General features: G+C 35.2%; 1 protein-coding gene across 1 annotated transcript; it reads right to left on the reverse strand.

Moving 5' to 3' along the window:
• Positions 1-7125: 7125 nt before the first annotated feature.
• DNAJB4 (DnaJ (Hsp40) homolog, subfamily B, member 4) lies at positions 7126-19344 on the reverse strand. The gene is made up of 3 exons (XM_006888584.1): positions 18944-19344; positions 9568-10136; positions 7126-8423 (listed from the first exon to the last, which is right to left on the reverse strand). Exons 1-3 carry the CDS (start codon positions 19152-19154, stop codon positions 8190-8192), a joined length of 1014 nt encoding a protein of 337 aa, XP_006888646.1. The 5' UTR covers positions 19155-19344; the 3' UTR covers positions 7126-8189.
• Positions 19345-19694: the final 350 nt, after the last annotated feature.

Consider the following 19694-nt stretch of genomic DNA (forward strand, 5'->3'; position numbering starts at 1 on the left):
AATTCTCCCCAGAACCAGTCCACTCTGCTGTGGTGTGCAGGCTTGGCAGCAGGGGGCTGGGAGCTGCAGGACTCACCCATTCCTCCCTGGGAACCCTTGATCTCCTGATATTGAGCCTCCATCTGCACAGAAGACCAGTCATCAACTGTTTAACTGTTCAATTATAATAAACTGAGGTCTGTAGAAGGCCATGGTGGCCCTCCTCTATGTGGTCCGCTCCTCCCGAGCTCTCGCCACATTGTTTCCGCCGCTGGCGCCATCTTGGAATCTCCCAACTCCTGTGTTTATGTTTCTTATAAAAGGTATTTGCAATGAATACACCATTGAATGTGAAGAACTCTATCATTCTATCTCCAGCCTCATTTCTCTCACCAAGCACATGTTTTCCAGCTACTGATTCTTCTTCCCTGTTCCTAACTTCTGTGTTCCAGTTGCCCATTATTATTAATGCATCTTGATTGCATGTTTGATCAATTTCTGACTGCAAAAGTTGGTAGAAATCTTCCATTTCCTCCTCTTTGACTCTAGTTGTTGGTGCATATATTTGAATGATAGTAGTATCCACTGGACTTCCTTGTATGTGTATGGATATAATCCTGTCACTCTCCACATTGTATTTCAGGATAGATCTAGAAATGACTTTTTTAATTATGAAACCAACCCCACTTTTTCTCACTTTTTCATCCCCGGCATATTAAATCATATGATCATCTAATTCAAAATGCCCCATGCCAAGCCATCTCATTTCGCCAATACCTAGTATGACAGATTGGAACGTGGAATGTGAGAAGGATGAATGTAGGAAAATTGGACATTGTTAAGAAAGAAATGGAACACAGGAGGGAATAGTTATTGGAAAAGGACAGTGTGCTTGGAAGTGTAGAGGAGTTAACACAGAAGACCCGGGATGAGATGGAATGACAAAGTAACTGGGGTAATGGGGGTAGATGTGTCAGAATCAGTGAGATTGATTCAGGACAGGTAGGGTTCAGAGCTATTGTGCATAGTGTTGCTATGAGTTGCAGTTAACTTGATGGCACATAACAACAACAACAACAGTCTAAAACCTCTTATGGGACCGTATGGTATCTCAATAACATTAGAGGACATTACTTTAAACTATTGACATGTTACTCAAAATTCCACTCATTGCTGTTGAATCAAAACCAACTCATAACTGACCCTCTAGAGGTTCTCAGAGGCTATAAATCAAAAGGAGGAGATTGTTCATTCTCCAGCAGAACAGCTGGTGGATTAGAATTTCATGCCTCTGAGTTGGCAGTGCAGCTCTTATAATTTCTGGGTTCCTGGTTTCTTTTTTTAAAAACAAAATAAAACAAAACAAGAAAGCCTGTTTAATTCATGTTTCATATCTTTTCTGATTAGCCTCATCAAATAATGACTTTATATTCTGCATTGTCAAAAAATAATAAAAGATATATTGAATAAGTAATCTCAATTACATGGAATACCCAAAGAAACAGGGAGATGTACTTTAGCAGAATTTTGTCTTGTAAATTGAACAGCATGGGATACCAGTTATAAGAAAGAAGCACTGTCAGAATTCACTTACACACTTGTTTTTAACCATAAGCCAATCACTTAGGCCCTCTAAATTAAGTTTCTTCATCTAAAAAGCTTTATCTCTGAGGTTCTTCTCTGTTCTAAATATTTTCTAAATTTCTTAAACTTACAAAAATAAAACTTCTACATCAAACAAATATTGACTAGAATATTTCTTGAAATTAACAAACCTAAACACTACTGGGCTAATTGGGAGAATCATGGTAGATGGAGAAGAGATTGAAATTGTTAACAATTTCAGCTTGCTCAATTCCAGTCAACACTCTCAGCACCAGCAGTAAGGAAATAAAAAGATGAATTGCATTAGGGAAATCCGCTGTCAGGGAGAGCAAGGATGTCAATCTAGAGACTACGCTGCACCTGATCCAGGCCATATTTTTCACAATTATGCATCAGAGAACTGGACAATGACCAAGGATGACAGAAGAAGAATTGGTGCCTTTGAATTGTTGTGCTGGGGAAGAATACTGAACATACCAAGAACTGACAAGAGAATGAATAGGTCTTTCCTGGAGAGGGTGAAACCAAGATGCTCCTTGGAGGCAAGGATTTTGATACTCCATCTCACATACTTTGGGGGACCACTCTTTGGAGAAGGATATCATGCTTGTAAGAGCTGAGGGACATTTCAGGAGAGGAAGACCCCAGATGAGATGGATTGACACAAAAACTAGGATAATGAGGGTAGGTGTGTCAGAGACAATGAGATTGGCTCTGGCCAGGTTCACAACTATTGTGCACAGGGTTACTATGCATTGTAGTCAATTGACCAGAACATAACAATAGACTGAGGATAAGGTTGAACCGCCTCTGAGGTTAATAAACAGTCCAATAAAGCAATAGTTATTTCAAAGCCATTTACTAAGTCTAATCACATATATTAAAAGATACATTGCATTGGAACAGTCTACTGTCAGAGACCTCTCCAAAGTACTGAAGAGCAACAATATCAGTCTAGAGACTAAGGTATGCCTGATACAGGCCATTGTCTTTGTAGTCACTTGCTATGCATCAGAGAAACTGGACAATGATTAAGGATGATAGAAGTATTGATGCCTTTGAGCTGTGTGGTGCTGGAGAAGAGAACTGAATATACCATGAACTGATAAGAGAACAAACAGATTTGTCCTAGAGAGGGTTAAACCAGGCCACTCCTTGGAGGCAAAGATTCTGAAGCTTTATCTGATATACTTTGGACATGTTGCAAAGAGGGACCAGTCCTTGGAGAGGGACATCATGTTTGGGAGGGTGGAGTGACAGCACAGAGAGGAAGACTCTAGATGAGATGGACTGATTCAGTGACTGGGGTAATGGGAGTAGGTGTGTCAGAGACAGTGAGACTGGCACAAGATAGAGCAGAGTTTAGGGCTGTTATACACAGGGTTGATATGAGTCACAGGGGACTTGATGGCACACAACAAAAACAACAACGAATCACACATATTAATTTTATCCATGATCATTCAGACAAAAATATCCATAAAAATAAGAAAGAAAATATTCTCTTTCCTAAAAAAAAAAAAGGCTAATAGGAAGGAATAAAAGGGTAATGCAGAATCACAAAATCAGAAGCTTTCAGATGTGTGACACATGAATATAAATATGCAAATTCATTTTTGTAAGATGATAGAGTGGTAGGTCAGTGGCAATAGACTTCATCTTGCCGAAAATGTTTTTGTGAAAACATTTTAGTTAAAAACGTTTTTAAACTGAGCTTTAAAACTGAGCTGATCAAACAAAACACTCTGTTGGTAGATCATCAAAGATCTTGGCTAGTTTAAGGTGATAAATTGTGGGTTTTCTTATATGGAAGATGGATGTCCTTACTGACAATGATGACTTTTTATATATAAGCACATTAGGATCACAGTACTTTAAACTATACCAGGTACCCAAAAAATCATCTGACTTTTAAAAGAACATTTTAAAAAGCACTTCCATAATTTTAAAAAACAATAAAGGAGAAGACCTCAGTTTTACTTTTATTTATCCAACATTCACCAAATAACTAGTAAATACAGGATAGGGCAGGGGTCAGAGTTGTCCACAGAATCACTATGAGTCACAAGCAACTCAATGGGACATAACAATTGCAACAGTTTGCTTTAAAATAAGACAGATATTAGTTTAAGAGTTGGCTGACATGGAAGGCTTTCATGAAACAACATATGATAAAAGGCAATGGTGATGAGGGAGGATGTTCAACCTGCTTTGAAGGGACTGGCAAAAAAAAAGGCCCCAGGAGTTGATGGAATACCAATTGACATATTTCAACAGACACTACCTGCATTGGATGCACTCACCAAGTTGTGTCAGAAAATCTGGAGGATGACTGGAAGATATCCTATTTGCTCCCCTTCCAAAAAAGGGTGATTCAACAGATTGTGGAAATTACTGAATAATATTACTGATAACACATGCAAGCAAAGTATTGCTGAAGATTATCTAAAAACAACTGGAAGTGTACATTGACAGAGAACTACCAGAAATATAGACCAAGTTTAGAAGAGGCCAGGCACCAGAGGACAGAGAAATTATTGCCAGTGTAAGATACATCTTAACCAAAAGCAAAGAGTACCAAAGGAATGTCTGAGTTTTATTGACTGTACAAAGACATTTGACTGTGCGGATCACAGCAAATTGTGGCTAACCTTGAGAAGAATGGGAACCCCAGAATACTTGATTGAGCTCACGTGGAACTTCGACCAGAAAGCCGTCATCAGAACAGAGTAAGTACATACTCCATGGTTCAAAATCAGGAAAGGAGTGTGACAGAGATGTGTTCTGTTTCAACACCTTTTCTATCAATGCAGAAAAGATCATTCAGGAGGATGGACCTTAGGAGAAATGTGGTATCAGAATTAATCAAAAGAAGACTCATCAACCTACATTACGCAGATGGCACACCCTACCTCACTGAAACTGAAGAAGACCTAAAGCATTTGCTGCAGAAGATCAAGTCTATAGTCTTCAATATAATTGAAGTTCAACATCAAGACAAAGATTCTCACCACTGGGTCAACTGGCGTACCATGATAGATGGACAAGAGATTGAGGTTGTTAACAACTTTACCTTGCTCAGATGCACACTCTTGGCACCGGCAGTCAAGAAATCAAAAGACAAATTGCTCAGGGGAAAACTGCTGTCAGGGACTTCTCTAAAGTGCTAAAGAGCAACAATGTCAATCTGAAGACTAAGATGCACCTGATTTGGGCTATGGTCTTCACAATTACTTGCCAAGCATCAGAAACTATACAGTGACTAGAGTTGACAGAAGAAGAATTGATGCTTTTGAATTGTTGTGCTGAAGAAGAGTACTGAACATACATACCATGGACTGCCAAGAAAACAAACAGGTCTGTCCTAGAGAGGGTGAAACTAGGCTGCTCCTTAGAGGCAAGGAGTTTGAAGCTCTGTCTCACATACTTTGGGCACATGGCCAGGAGGCACCAGTCCTTGGAGAAGGACATCATACTTGGAAGGGTGGAGGGACAATGCAGGAAAGGAAGATACAGAGAAGATGGATTGGAACAGTAACTGGGATAATAGGGTTAGGTATGACAGAGATGATGAGACTGGCTCAGGATAGAGCAAGATTCAGAACTACTGAACATAGGGTCACTATGAGTCACAGGCAACTTGATGGCATATAACAACAGCAGCAGCGATGCGAATTTTACTAGAAAAAGAAATCTTCTACTTAAAAATAAGCTCAGCTTTTTTACACAAGATTATTCATATATTTAATATATAACCCATGTATTTTATTGAGGACACAAACCTAATAAAAATAACTGTAAGAAAATGTAACCTGATTTAAACCAATAACCTCACCCATCACTCTACCTGATGTTTTTCTTTAAACTCTAGCTTTTTAGACTAGTAAGAATACTTTTGTGCTGCTCTTGCTTCTCTAGGGAGTTATAACTGTCACTAAGAGAAATGAAGTGATAAAGAAATAATTTCTGAATTAGATGGAATGATAAGTATGATTAGCTGAATTCACTGGCGTTTTCCCAAGCATTTTTCATTTGTAACAAATGTGTATTATTAGTCCTAAAAATTTCACTCCTATTCACTCACTCCCAAAGGAACTGTACTGGCATAAGTCCCTAATATGTTGTGCTATCAACCAAGAAGCACAAGAAATTGCATAAGGTACATATAACATATTATTAGTTAGTTAAAGAAGACTATGTAATTGTAAAATTAATTCCCGGTGTTTCAAATCCACCAGGGGCTCCAGAGAAGAAAGATGGGTAGTCCTCTCTTGTTAAGATTTATAGCCTCAGAAAACCAATGGAGGATTGTGGGAAGCCAAATATCAAATTTAATATTAATAATAAACCAAATGCTGTATCAGGATATGAGGGAGGCATAATACAAGCTAGAATTAACCCTGTAGCACTAAGACAATCCTTAAATGTTTACAGGGGTAGGCATTAAGGCAATCCTTAAGAGTCTACATAATTCTTAGTTTGTATTTACTGAATCCCTCACCCTCTTGAGATAAGCATAAGGTAAATAATACAGAAGAATGAGGCCGTATTTACAAAAGACTTCCCCATGATCCTTTGGTTTTTTATTTACTACTCCTTTGTGATTTTCCTTTGTTTACCTTCCTGATGATTCTCAATAAAAACCCAGAAAGGCATAGAATAGGGGCTACAGTTCTCCTGGTTATTAGCCCCCTGCCTTCACGCTTTCTGGCTTGACCCACATTCCTGTGTGTCCTGGTCTCTGTCTTTTCCTTCACTCGATACAGAGGATCATTATGAGTTAAAATCAGTTTGATGCCCGTGAGTGAATTAGGTATAGACCCAAGATAATTAAAAATGCCTATACACTAAAAAATCCCCACATATACAAATGTTTCTGCAGCACTATTAATAAAAGCAAAAAAAGTGGAACCAAACCAAATGCCCATGAACTAATCAATGAATAAAAAAATTACTTTAAAAAATTACTTTTATCTGTGGAATGGAAAATTATTTAAGCATAAAGAGGAATGAAGTACGGGCATATGCTGCATCATGAATGAACCCCTGAAACAATTTGCTAAGTGAAAAAAGTTAGATAGAAAAGCCACACATTGTTTAAGTCCTTTTACATGAATTGTCCAGATTAGGGACTTCCACAGAAACAAAAGTTTGTCAGTAGCTGTGAAAAGTTGGAAGATGAGAGGAATGGGGAGTGACTACTAATGGATATGTGATTCCTTTTTGAGGTAATGAAAACCTTATTGAACTGTAAAGAGGTGATAGTTATGAATATGTATATTAAAACCATTGAATTGTAAACTTTAAAAGGGTGAACATTGTGTTACGTGAATCCTAATAAAGCTGTTACTTTAAAAGTATGTGGTTATTATAGCATATTTGTAGTAAGTATCTAAAATGTTTTATATTCTGCAAAAAAGATAATAGTATTCTGTATACCTAGTGTTACATAGGAATCATCCCAAACCCTTTTTTTAGTGATCAACTGTTTCTAAATACCATTCTCACTACAGTCACAAAACAAAAACAGAATAACTTTTTAAACATAAATATATTTAAAAAATTAAGACACCTAAGAAATGCAATCTATACATATGAAAAAGTATAATATTTATATGCATAACAAGTAGTAGCTAGCAACAGTATCCATAAGCAGCAGTTAGTGTTTCTTTTCCCCCACATTCTGTTTTAAAACCATATTGGTATTCTTTCAGAGAAATTGCATAAGGTACATGTAACATATTATTAGTTAGTTAAAGAAGACTATGTAATTGTAAAATTAATTCCAAATAACAGTATTCCCTATGAAAACACATTCTGTGTTAAACAAATTATTTTAAACTAGAGAACAAAATATGAAGCTATAAAGTCCAAGATATATAGTCAACTTGCATAAAATTACATATTGCATTTTAAAAATGGCCCATTTCTAAAATATCAGTAATTCAGGCAACTGGGATTTCCATAGGAGATAAATTTCAATTCATTTCCTTTTTATGAAGAAACAGTGTATATTATGAATGTTGTAACTATGTTATTAGTAAATGCATAGCATATTTTAAAAATTAAAATGGTGAAATATATGCATTATTCTTTTACTGGGTACCAGCCCTATAGCAGCATTTTAAAAGGTAGTTTAAATTTAGTTAGCCAAATTTCCAAATTATTCAGGTTTTTAAACTTCTCTTAAAATACCTCTCATGTATAGTTTAATGAATAATTATAATTTCCATTATAAATGGGACCCTATCATATTGATAGTCTAAAGATACAAGAAATAAAGTACTTCAATAGCTTGGTACTTTATTGAAAAAATACATGGAAATATATATATACTAACTCCACAAAAACAATTAACCTACTCATGTAAGCAAAATACTAAAAATTTTTTATTTGGGAAAAATGAAGTAAAATATAGTGAATGTTTTCTTAATTTCTAACTGTAAAAATCCCTTTGCCTATTTATTTGACCCGTCTCTATTCATGCAAAGTAATGAACCCTCAAAAAATTTATACATTTTTATACAGAATTCACATCTACATGAGTAAATTGCCAGTCCTTTTATATTTTCAGTGCCTTGTCAAAATATGAGTAACAAAGTTCTCTATGAGGCAGGAAGATGTTTTCTAAGTATTTCTTTGGAAGATGAGGATATAGTATCTGGGAAGGAAACCTCAAACTCTATTAGAAGGTCACCACGCTGGTCAGGATTTTTTGGAAATGGTAGCCCATATCCAATAATTCTTCTCCTCATTCCAGGTTTCACAATATCATTTAATGCCATAGGTATGGTTCTTCCATCCATTGTTGGTACATTAATTGAACAGCCACATAATGCCTAATATGGACCAAAAACATAAAATTAGCAAACTTCCAAACTTAGACAATAAAAATCCTTTACTAGATGGTTAGGATCATATCACTAAAATGTTAAGTTCCAAAAGAATCAATAGTTGTAAAGCATTTTCCCTACTAAAAAATTCTTCCAAATATGCACTATCAGATATATTACAAAAGAATACACATGATAGGAAAAGAAAGGATGTCTTTTATATGGCCCTGGAATAAGCTGGCCAAGTGGTAAGGAGCTGCACTCAAACAATTCAAAGGTACACAGGTCCAATCTATCAGTTGCTCTGAAGGGGAAAGATAATCTCAGTTTAACTACCTCTGAATACCTTCTGGAGGGTGGGCTGCGAGTCAGTTTCAACAAAACAGTACAGAAAACTACATAATCAACCAACTTAACTTTGTGGCTGTATTCAGAGTACAGAACAAAAACAATAATTCAACATTCAAGATAATACAGTGAGTAAAGAGTAGAAAGTAGATTAAAATGGCTTTTTATTTTAAACTCGATTTTGGACTTTAATGCAGATAATATGTGGGGCCATTTAAAAATTTTGAACAAGGAACTGATTATTATCCAGTTTGAAAATAGTGCCCAAAATTAGAATAAAAGTCCATATATTAAGGCAGTATCATTTTAGTTATTGTCTTCTAATATGTTCAACATTTTTTTTGGTTATACAATTAAAATTCCAAATTATCAATTATAGAAAATTTTTAAAGAGAGGGTAAAATATAGATGTCATAAAAACAAGATGAAGTTAGTCCAATATTAGACACTACAGTATATAAGCTAATTAAAGCTTAAATTTGGCATTTAAATTGTTAGGAATTTAAATTTAGAAAATAGAATCTCCTCTTTACAAGAGATAAAATCCATGAATGACTCAGGAAACACTCAGATCAGAGGTAAAATCCTCTGTGTAGTAATACCTCAGAGAATTATTAAAAGGGTTGAGAAAAACCAGTATGTAGTAAACACTGTGAAATGCTATGAGTCGCAAGCAACTAGATGGACATAACAGCAACAATAGTAAACATGTAATAAATATTAGCTACTATTTATGTAAATTCCCTAAGATCAACTGTATGATTCTGTTTGGTCTCAGAACTCCCAAGTTTCAGAAACTTACCTCTCGTAAACTAATTTTTGCATTGTAAATTATATTTGATCCATCCCTTTTAAATTTTGGGTGCTCTTTATCTTTAATGATAAAAACAACATCTGCTGGAATACTATTTGGTGTTTCATCTCCTTCTCTTGGAAACGTAATTTTAGTGCCTTCTTTCCACCCTTTTTTAATCTCAATGGTAAGAATTTTGTCCTCAGATCTATAACTCCTTCCATCAGGATTTAACCGTTTTCTAGAAATCTTCATCCGTTTAGTACAACCTGTATATATTTCTTCAAGTGATACTTTAAGTTCATGAATAATTGGAGGATCTTGTTTGAGGCGGGATGGTCCCACAGAATTCCTGTCTCTTGGATATCCATTCATGCTGAACCCAAAGGCACTAAAAGGATCCCCATCTACTTCCATATCTTCAGAATCTCTACCACCAGTCATTCGTCTTCCAAAGAAAATTTCGAAGGGGTTGGAACCTCCAAAAAACGCTGCAAATGTGGCATGAGGATCACCATGAAAGGTGTACCGGAAGGTGCCACCCTGTCCATCAGTACCTCCTGCTCCACCTTTCAACCCTAAGTGAAAGAGATAAGCATGATTAGAAAATACCTGGCAACCCTGAAAATTACACTTAAAACATATTATTGTTAATAAATATCGATGAAGTTGGGTTGCAATTTATAACACTGGAAAGAAAAGATAATGAAACAAGGAGTAGCTATGTAACTTTGGATGATTATATACTATGTTACATTTTTAACTTTAAAATTATTCCTCCAAATCCTTAGCTTTAGTGATAATTTATTCTTGATAACTATCTTAAATGCAAATAAGAAAACCAAAATAAAACCAAGAAACTATTTTTAGAAATCACTGCTTGCGCATACTTAAGTATATAAATTTAAGTATTTAAATAAGTCAGTTAAAAGGTCTTCAGTAACCAAAGGAAGATGCAGGAACTAAATATTTAAGTGCCATTATAATCAATAAATACAATAAATACTATAAAATATAAAATTAAACAGCCTTACTAGTTAACCCAAATAATTTTTACTGCTTTACTCTTTGAGAATGAAAGTGGGATTCTTTCTGTGGCAGAAAAGGAAAATATTCTACTAACAAGGACAACCTATGAAAATGTTTTAGACAGTAAAATCAATATCCCAATTCTAAAGATAAAAATTGTTTATCAAGGCATATCATAGCATTGATTTCAGCACCATGTTAAAAAAGAGAGAGAGAATGAAATCAAGAGTTATAAACCTTCTTGGCATGTAAGGTCTTTGGACTGGTTTTTTCTGTCTAGACATCCAGCTTCAGATAGCTATATAGTGTCTTTCTGACACTAGTACCTGGTCAAAAAAAAAGATAATTCCTCATGCATTTTAAGGTTCTACTAAGTATTAGGGAGCCCTGGTAGCTTAGTAATATGGAATTGCACTGCCCACACAAAGCTATGGGTTACAAATTCACATGTAGTTCCATGAGAGAAAGATTGGCAATCTCTACTCAGGCAATTTATTGCCTCTGAAAACCTGCTGGAGGGTCAAGTATTGGTGGGCTCTGACTGCATGGTAATAAACAACAACTATTAAGTAATATATCATTCACAAACACAGATATTATAAGCTGTATTTTTTATTATATATAACAAAATCTTTCTAATAAAATCCACAAAAAATAGTGTAGTAATCTTTAAAGAAGCCAATTATGGCAATAATTTCTGGTACTATAGAATGAAACTTACAGGCAGTTTTGGTCAATGAAAAAAGAAAAACTGTAAATCTGAAATTGTTAAACCATGGATCATGTAAGATGCTAATGGAGATTCCAGTATCCTCCGATATGTCCAAAATGTGAGTAATTTGAGGAAAAGAAACATGTTTAATTCATTTTTGCACTGCATATACATATAAGGCAGCAATGTAATAGGCACCCATGTTTACCCTATCAATAAAGGGAATGAATCAATTCTTAACATCCTCCTAAATAAAACTAAAAAAGGTATCTTTATCAGGATAGCAAATAAGACAAAAACAAAAACATAGTGCATATATGTGTATACATATTTGTGTGTACACATGTATTTTAGCCATACATACACATATAAGAGATTTAATAATTAAAAGATTCAGTGAAAAATGTTAATATGCTGTCAGAAATAGAATTTTGCATGTCTTATTCTATACTTGGCTCTTTCCATTAAAAGACAGGAATTAACTGGTTCCAAGTTGATGTCTACAGTTTATCTTCATCCATGAATAGATATCTAGAGAGATCAAAAAGAAACCTAATAATCTAAGAATAATTAAAATATATACTGATCCAAACAGTACTTAAAGGAAATTCCATGTAGAAATAGAATGACAAATAAAAGGACAAGAAATTTTAGTATGTTACTCGCACAAAACTTCTTTTTATAAACACAAAAAACCTAAACTCTTTGTCAGTAAGTCAGAACTGACTCACAGTTGACCCTCCAGTGGGTTTCAGAGGCTGTACACTGCATGGGAGAAAACTGCCATCTTTGTCCTGAGAAGTGATTTGAACCACCAAAAGCACAGCCATCAGTTAATAGTGCAACTCCCTGTGGACTATATCACAAGAACTTCCTTTTTGTAAAGGAAGTGGTGTAGTTACAATTACAACTCTCAATATTAAAAAGCTATTGATGACTTTTTTAAAATGGGATTATAAGTCAAGGTCATGACAAAGTGACTAAACCAATTCTCAAGTTATTTCATTTTTCTCAAAACAGTGCAAAAATTAAATTTAAAATTACATTTTTAAAAAATTTTACTAATGTAAATTAGTTTGCACAGTCTAAAATTCTAAAACAATGTTTGTTGTTGTTGTTATGTGCCCTCGAGTCATTTGCGACTCATAGCGACCCTATGCACAACAGCCCTAAACCCTGCTCTATCCTGCGCCAACCTCACTGCCTCTGACACACCCATCCCAATTACCCCAGTCACCGAATCAATCCATCTCATAGAGGGTCTTCCCTCCTGCGCTGTCCCTCCACCCTACCAAGCATTATGTCCCTCTCCAAGGACCCGTCACTCCTGGCAACATGTCCAAAGTATGTCAGACGAAGCCCCAGAATCCTTGCCTCCAAGGAGTAGCTTGGTTTAATCCTCTCCAAGATGAATCTGTTTGTTTTCCTGGCAGTCCATGGTACATTCAGTACTCTTCTCCAGCACCACAGCTCAAAAGCATCCACTCTCCTTCTGTCCTCCCTAGTCATTGTCCAACTCTCTGATGCATAACAAGCGATTGCAAATACCATGGCCTGTGTCAGGCGCACCTTAGTCTCCAGAGAGACACTGTTGCTCCTGAGTACTTTAGAGAGGTCCCTAACAGCAGACTTTCCCATCGCGATACGCTTTTTGATTTCCTGACTGCTGGTGCCAAGAGTGTTGACTGTGGAGCCGAGCAAACTGAAGCTGTGAACAATCTCAATCTCTTCGTCATCCATCCTGACGCTGCCAATTGGTCTGTTTTTAATCCATAACGGAATCATAAATAGAAAGCTTGGCTTTTCTCTAAAACCAATTCCCTAACTTTACTAAAAATGGTAACTTAATGTGGATCACAATATTCCTGTGAAGATTTCTATACTGCCTGAGGTGAGCTAGTTATTAAATTGACAAAAAAGGCTCCCATTCAGCTTTGAGATTTTCTTGGACATTAAATAGTCAACTGCACAGCTCAAGTAAAGGACAAGGCTACTCTGATAGGATCAAGAAATTCTACCCAAATCCATGTCATTATAATGTAATATAAATTATTACATAAGTATCATTTGCACTGCCTAAGACTTGAATTATAACAAGTATGTCATTAACTAGATAGTCAACTCTTAAATCATCTGCATTTTAAACACTGTTGTTGGGTGCTGTTGAGTCAGTCTGACTCACGGTAATTGCTCATAGAAAATTTCAGTATTCAACTGGATTCTCTCTTAATATTCTCTGGATTCCCAAAGTGTTTTTTAGACACTATCACCACTTTCTATGATCAGGGATTATACCCTAGAATCAACAAAGTAAGGCTGTTATTATTTAAAAAACAAATCAACAATTTGCCATCCAAGGAAACAAATATTTATGTGCTTGGGATACGATCTATAATAATGAATTCTACTTAGTTGATCAGAAGTTTATTAAAAAGAAAACAATAGGCTTTTTTTCATTTTTAGAATTGCAAAGCAAAAGAAAAATTTAGTAACTCTTACTTTAATGAAACCTAGTATTAAAATACAGATGTATAGTAAGACTTACAGAGTTATGAAACTGTTTTTGACAAAAACCTCAGTTTACTTACATAATTTTAGAAACACAGTAAATAGAGCCATCTGATTTAATATTTAAGTAAAAGAATAAAAGAAACAAACAAAATCTAGATATACCACCGAAAATTTTATCATGTAGGTACTACCTCTCAAGTAACCACTCAGAAGTAAATCTGAGACATTTTAGGAGATACTGATTCAAAATTTAATTTAAAATTTCTGTTCTGGTATAGTTTTCCTTTTTTAATTACTCAAACATGGATAAAATATCACTGTAGATTCAAAAAGCCATTTATAATATAGTTTATTAGAGATGACAAGTCATCCATTGTAAATATACAATTCATTGATTTAATAAATTCACAGTTGTGCCACCAACACTACAATCCAGTTTTAGAACATTTCCATTATCACAAATTGTTCTCTAGTGTCTATTTGTAGTTAATCTTTACTCCTACCACAAGCCCAAGACAATCACTAACCTTCTAACTCAATAAATCTGTCTTTTTTGAACATTTCATATAAATGAAATCATACAAAATATAACTTTATATCTAGCTTCTGCCACTTTTTTCATCCTTATTTTATCAAGTTACCATAAATTAATCCATTTAATTGCTGAATATATAGATACACTACATTTTATCCCAATCAGTGGGACTTTTGTATTGTTTCCATTTTGCGAGTCTCAACAAATAATGCTGCTATAAACTTTACATGCATGTCTTTATGTGGATGTTTTCATATCTCTTGTCTAGAGTCATAGGATTCTAAGTGTGGGTGTCATATATTGTTGTTAGGTGCCTTTAAGTCAAGTACAACTCAGAGCAACCCTATGAACAGTCTTTCTGAAACTGCCCTATCCTGTGCCATCCTCCTTATTTCTGAGACACCAGAGCCTGTTGCTGAAGACAGAGTGTCAATCCATCTCATTAAGGGTCGTCCTCTCCTTCAGTGACTCACCATCTTTCCAAGTATGATTTCCCTTTTCTTTTTTTTAAATTTTTTTAATTTTATTATTTTTGTGTGCGTGTACCATCAAATCAGATCTGACTGGTACAGGAGAAGACTGTCCCTCCTTCCCCGGCAGACCATCTGGTGGATTCGAACCGTGCACCTCTGGGATTGTAGTTGCAGTTTCTTGCCACTAGGCCACCAGAGCTCCCCCATGATTTCCCTTTTCAAGGAATAACTTCGCCTTGTCTCCAAGGAACAACCTGGCTGAACCCTTTCCAGAACATACATATCTGTTTGTGTTTCATTGGCAGTCCATGGGATGTTGAGTACTCTCCAGCATCACAACTCAAAGGCAATTTCTTCTGTCATCTTTATTTATTGTTCAGCTCTCTGATGCGTAGCAAGTGACTGAGAAGATCGTGGCCTGAATCAAACACACCTTAGTCTTCAAACTGACATCATTGCTCTTCAGTATTTAGGATCTGTCCCTGACTGCAGACTTGTCCAATGTAATAAATACGTCTCCTGAACCTAACTGCTGGTACCAAGGGTGTTGACTGTTGATTCAAGCAAGATGAAATCATTAACAGTTTTAATCTTTTCTCCATCTATTGTAATGTTGACTACTGGGCCTGTGGTGAACATCTTTGACTCCTTAATATTGTCAAGTAATCCATACTGAAGGTTGTAGTCCTTGATCTTCTGCAGTTGGGTCATACAGTAAGTTTAAAATATTTGTATCTTTTTGAATTGTTGTTGTTATATGCCATTGAGTCACTTGCAACTTATAGCGACCCTATGTACAACAGCTCTGACTCCTGCTCTATCATGTGCCAACAACAGCTCTGAATCCTACTCTCTTGTGTGCCAATCCTACTTTCTATGACTCACTGACCCCAATTATTCCAGTCACTGAATCAATCCATCTCATCGAGGGTCTTCCTCTGATAAAAATTTTAACTTGTGGCTATTAGAGGTGTTCAGAATATAAAATGAACTGCTGGTTCTCTATTGTAGTTATGTGTTGTAGAGTCAAAATCAACTCACAGTTGACCCTCTAGCAGGTTTTCAAAGGCAGTAAGTCATATGAAAAGGGACTGACCATTTTTCTCCCATGGAGAAGCTGGTGAATTCAAATCTCAAGTCTTTGGGTTGGTAGCACAAATTCTTACTGCCAGAGCTCTCTGCTGGTTTTCTTTCCTCCTATCTAAATTTAGCATAGTCATTCCAAAACTCTTCCAAGCTTATGATTCCTTAGTCCTTCCTTTGAAAAGGGCATCATGCTTGAAAAGATGGAGGGTCAGCAAAGGAGAGGAAGATCCTTCAGCAATGGGCGCTGGTGTCTCAGAGATGATGAGGATGGCACAGAATAGGGCAGTTTTCAGAAAGACTGTTCATAGGGTCACTATGAGTCGTACTCAACTCGACAGCACATAACAACTGTCCACACACACACACACACACACACACACACACACACACACATCCCAGGTAAATCATACACATATAATCAGGTAAATTTAATAGTGACTTTGCAATCCTAAAATATTTTTTCCTATTCACAATGCCTTGAAGAGGAATTTTCAAAATAATTTATGAGATGTTCTGAATAAAATAGCAAATGTAACAACTTTCCTCTGAAAAAAATAAACTTATTCAACCACATTTTCAAATGGCCTAGGGAGCTTTAGTAGCCTAGTGGATAAGGAGTTGTGCTTTCAACCCAAAGGCAGGCAGTTCGAATTTGCCAGCTGATCCATGGGAGAAAAATGATTAGTCTCCTCTCATGTGGTTAATGGCTGTTGAAAATAAGCTGGTGGGCCAGTTAAGAGCTGGTTCCAATTCCACAGGAATAAGTGTGTGAATGATCACTAGAGAATGACACTCCTGAATATACTCTGATGCTTTGAAAAAAACCCTATTCTTTGATTCTTTCCATTTTTCACTTGTATTTCTGAGTTTAAAAAAAAAAAAGGAAAAAGATTCAGTGTGTACAAAAGATCCTTGTTCTGTTTTTAAAAAATTTACTCCCTGGTAATGATCAGTAACATTGTATGGGAGAAACAACACTGAAATACACTATTTGGAAAAATCTTTAAACCTTAAACCAAAAATATCTCCTAAAGTATTCTAAAGACTAAATAATTGTTTACCTTAACTAGGCAGAATGTCTGCCTTAAGCATTATGTGATATATATGGAATCATATTGACAACTCAAAAAAATTAGCTAGGATTAGATAGGAAACTCAAGGGACAGTGGGTTTATGCTAATGAGGGCGGAAGAACTTGGAAAAGGAGGGTGAGAAAGGCTGTACAACTTAATGTAATCAAAGTCTCTGAATTAAACACACAGAAATTGTTGAACTGGCATATGTTCTTCTGTGTATAGGTTCAAAAATAAATGAAAAAAAAACACTATTAGGAAGTAATGTCAAGCCAAGAAAAATGTATTCTTTGTTGACCTGAAAATAATGACGAAAAATATCCTAAATAAACACTGAAGCCTATGCCTTAGCTACAACAAAACTTCAGCTACCAATGAAATTTTGGTCAATTAGATTCAAGGAGTGGTATACTGTCTCCTATTTAAGAATGAATAGTATGTACCCCACATGTTTCTTTTTGATGTTTTTTATAAAAGTATTTCTTCAGAAACAGTACTATATTCTTGGTAGTATTTCAGAATTATGCTTAATGTTTGAAATAAACAAAATGAGTTTATTTTATGTAGTATGGCTATAGAGAAAATCCAGGCAAGGTTGATCTATCCACTACTTGCTTTTCTCAATAAGAATCTGGGCCTGATCATATAAAAATCAGCAACATAGACATCAATGAAGCTAATTTTTAACAATTTGCTGGTAACAGTAACAAAATCATTGGAAAGATCTCTTGCTTTTTAAAATTTAATTTATTTTTAATCCAACTAAATAAAGTTGCTACTTGATTGTATTTTTAAGGATACAGATTTCTAACTAGAAAATTAGGTATGATATAAAATTAATATTAAATGCAATAAAGAAGAAAAGTGGTTTAAAGCTTTAAAATAACTATAATTTAAAATGTTTTGGGTAAAATCTAATAATGAAATAGCATAATCTTCATCCAAAAAAACCCTGAAAATATCAGAATTGCAATAAACTTTTGATCAATTATGAATTTTAAAATAGTTACTTTAGCATAGTAAAATAGTTGTACTTTAACAGCTACACTGTTTTCTGAACTTACATGAGGATGGATAAATGTGATTTACAATCCAAGATGATAAAAGACAAAGTTAAATTATCCCTATTTCCAGCACTCACAATATTCAACTAATTTCTCATCTCACATGCAAGAAACAAAAGTACAGCAGAGAGAGGAAAGACAATTTGTCATGCTTTCTTCTATACCTTAGATAACAAAATCTCAAAAGAATGGTACCTGAAAGAACACTTAAAATCGTTCTAGCTCTAGGTGGCCATTTTAGGTTAAAATTTGTATTTTTAAAACCATTTTCTTGGCACACTATTACTGTTTACAATTAAGCTAAAAACTTGTTCTGGTATTTTATGACATCAGGAAAATTCTTTCCTCTCCAGGCAGAATGCCAAAAACAACTAGAGACTAAATGCCTGGGCCTTCTGCTTATAAGAGAAATAATTCTATCTTGTTCGATCTAAACTAGCTTTACTAATGAGGAAGGCAAAAAACCCAAAATACTTCTTTTTGGTTCTGTGAATAAAATACACTCAGAATTTAAATTACCTATCTTAAGGTTTTTAAATGTTTAAAAGGCTCCTTCCCGATTGTTCTTTGGAGAAAATTCATTAGAAAACAAAACAGGTTGCATAAGACTTTTGACATAATTCTCAATGGGATGGGAATTTAAGGTCTTTTTAAAATATACAATGTTAACATAAATATAAAGGTAGAATACAAAATATAAGACTAAAAAAAAGACAAGCACATTTCATTCATAGGTATTCATTCATGTGATCTAGAACGAAATCTTAATTTTTTTTAATCTATTATTTGTCTTTCTACTTTTGATATGTCCTAGAATTCAATTTCACCATAACCAGAAAGGCGGAGGAGAAAAGAGGGTGAGAAATACAGAGATCAACAGACAGAATAAACAGAATACTTACCTTCCTCTCCAAACTGGTCATATATTTCTCTCTTTTTAGGATCACTCAATACTTCATAAGCCTCTGCGACCTCTTTAAATTTTTCCTCTGCCTGAGGAGATTTGTTCTTGTCCGGATGAAATTTGAGGGCTTGTTTTCGGTAAGCCTTTTTAATATCTTCATCTGACGCTCCTTTTTCAATTCCCAAAATGCCATAATAGTCTTTCCCCATTGCGAATGCCTTGAAATGAACTTAGATTTCCCTTTGTAAAAGAAAACAGCGTCCCCAGTCTTAGCAATACAGTGATTCTAAGAAAAATAACCCAAGCTGGGTATTTTAAAAGTTAAAGCAAATCAGCAATTCAGCTAGCTGTCTTACGGCAGCAGCAAGCAGACAGCGTTTCTGTATTTAATTCCTTCCCCAACAGCTCACTTACAGATAAATATACACTACACGGGAGACTGCCTCCTAGGTCCTCCCATTTTCACTACGTGTCTCTGTACTTTCTAGAACAGCAAATGCTACAGGACGTCACTTCCCCAGCTGCCTCTAGTCAAAGTACCCAGCTACGTTTTCTCCTCCTTCACAATTAACTATTCATTTTCCTTCTTGCTCTGTCATTTTTATTTCCTTTTTAAGAGATCAAGTGGATTAAGAAACCACAATTTCAGCACACAATGCCTCACCTAAGTATGTGTTGATTGTAGATGAAAAAGCTACAAAAAACCTTAACAGCTATTAATCAGCTTAGGTTAAAATAAGCTATCACAG

The sequence above is a fragment of the Elephantulus edwardii genome, unplaced genomic scaffold (assembly GCF_000299155.1).
Source record: "Elephantulus edwardii isolate Elephantulus edwardi_28Jun2011 unplaced genomic scaffold, EleEdw1.0 scaffold00069, whole genome shotgun sequence".
Lineage (NCBI taxonomy): Eukaryota > Metazoa > Chordata > Mammalia > Macroscelidea > Macroscelididae > Elephantulus > Elephantulus edwardii.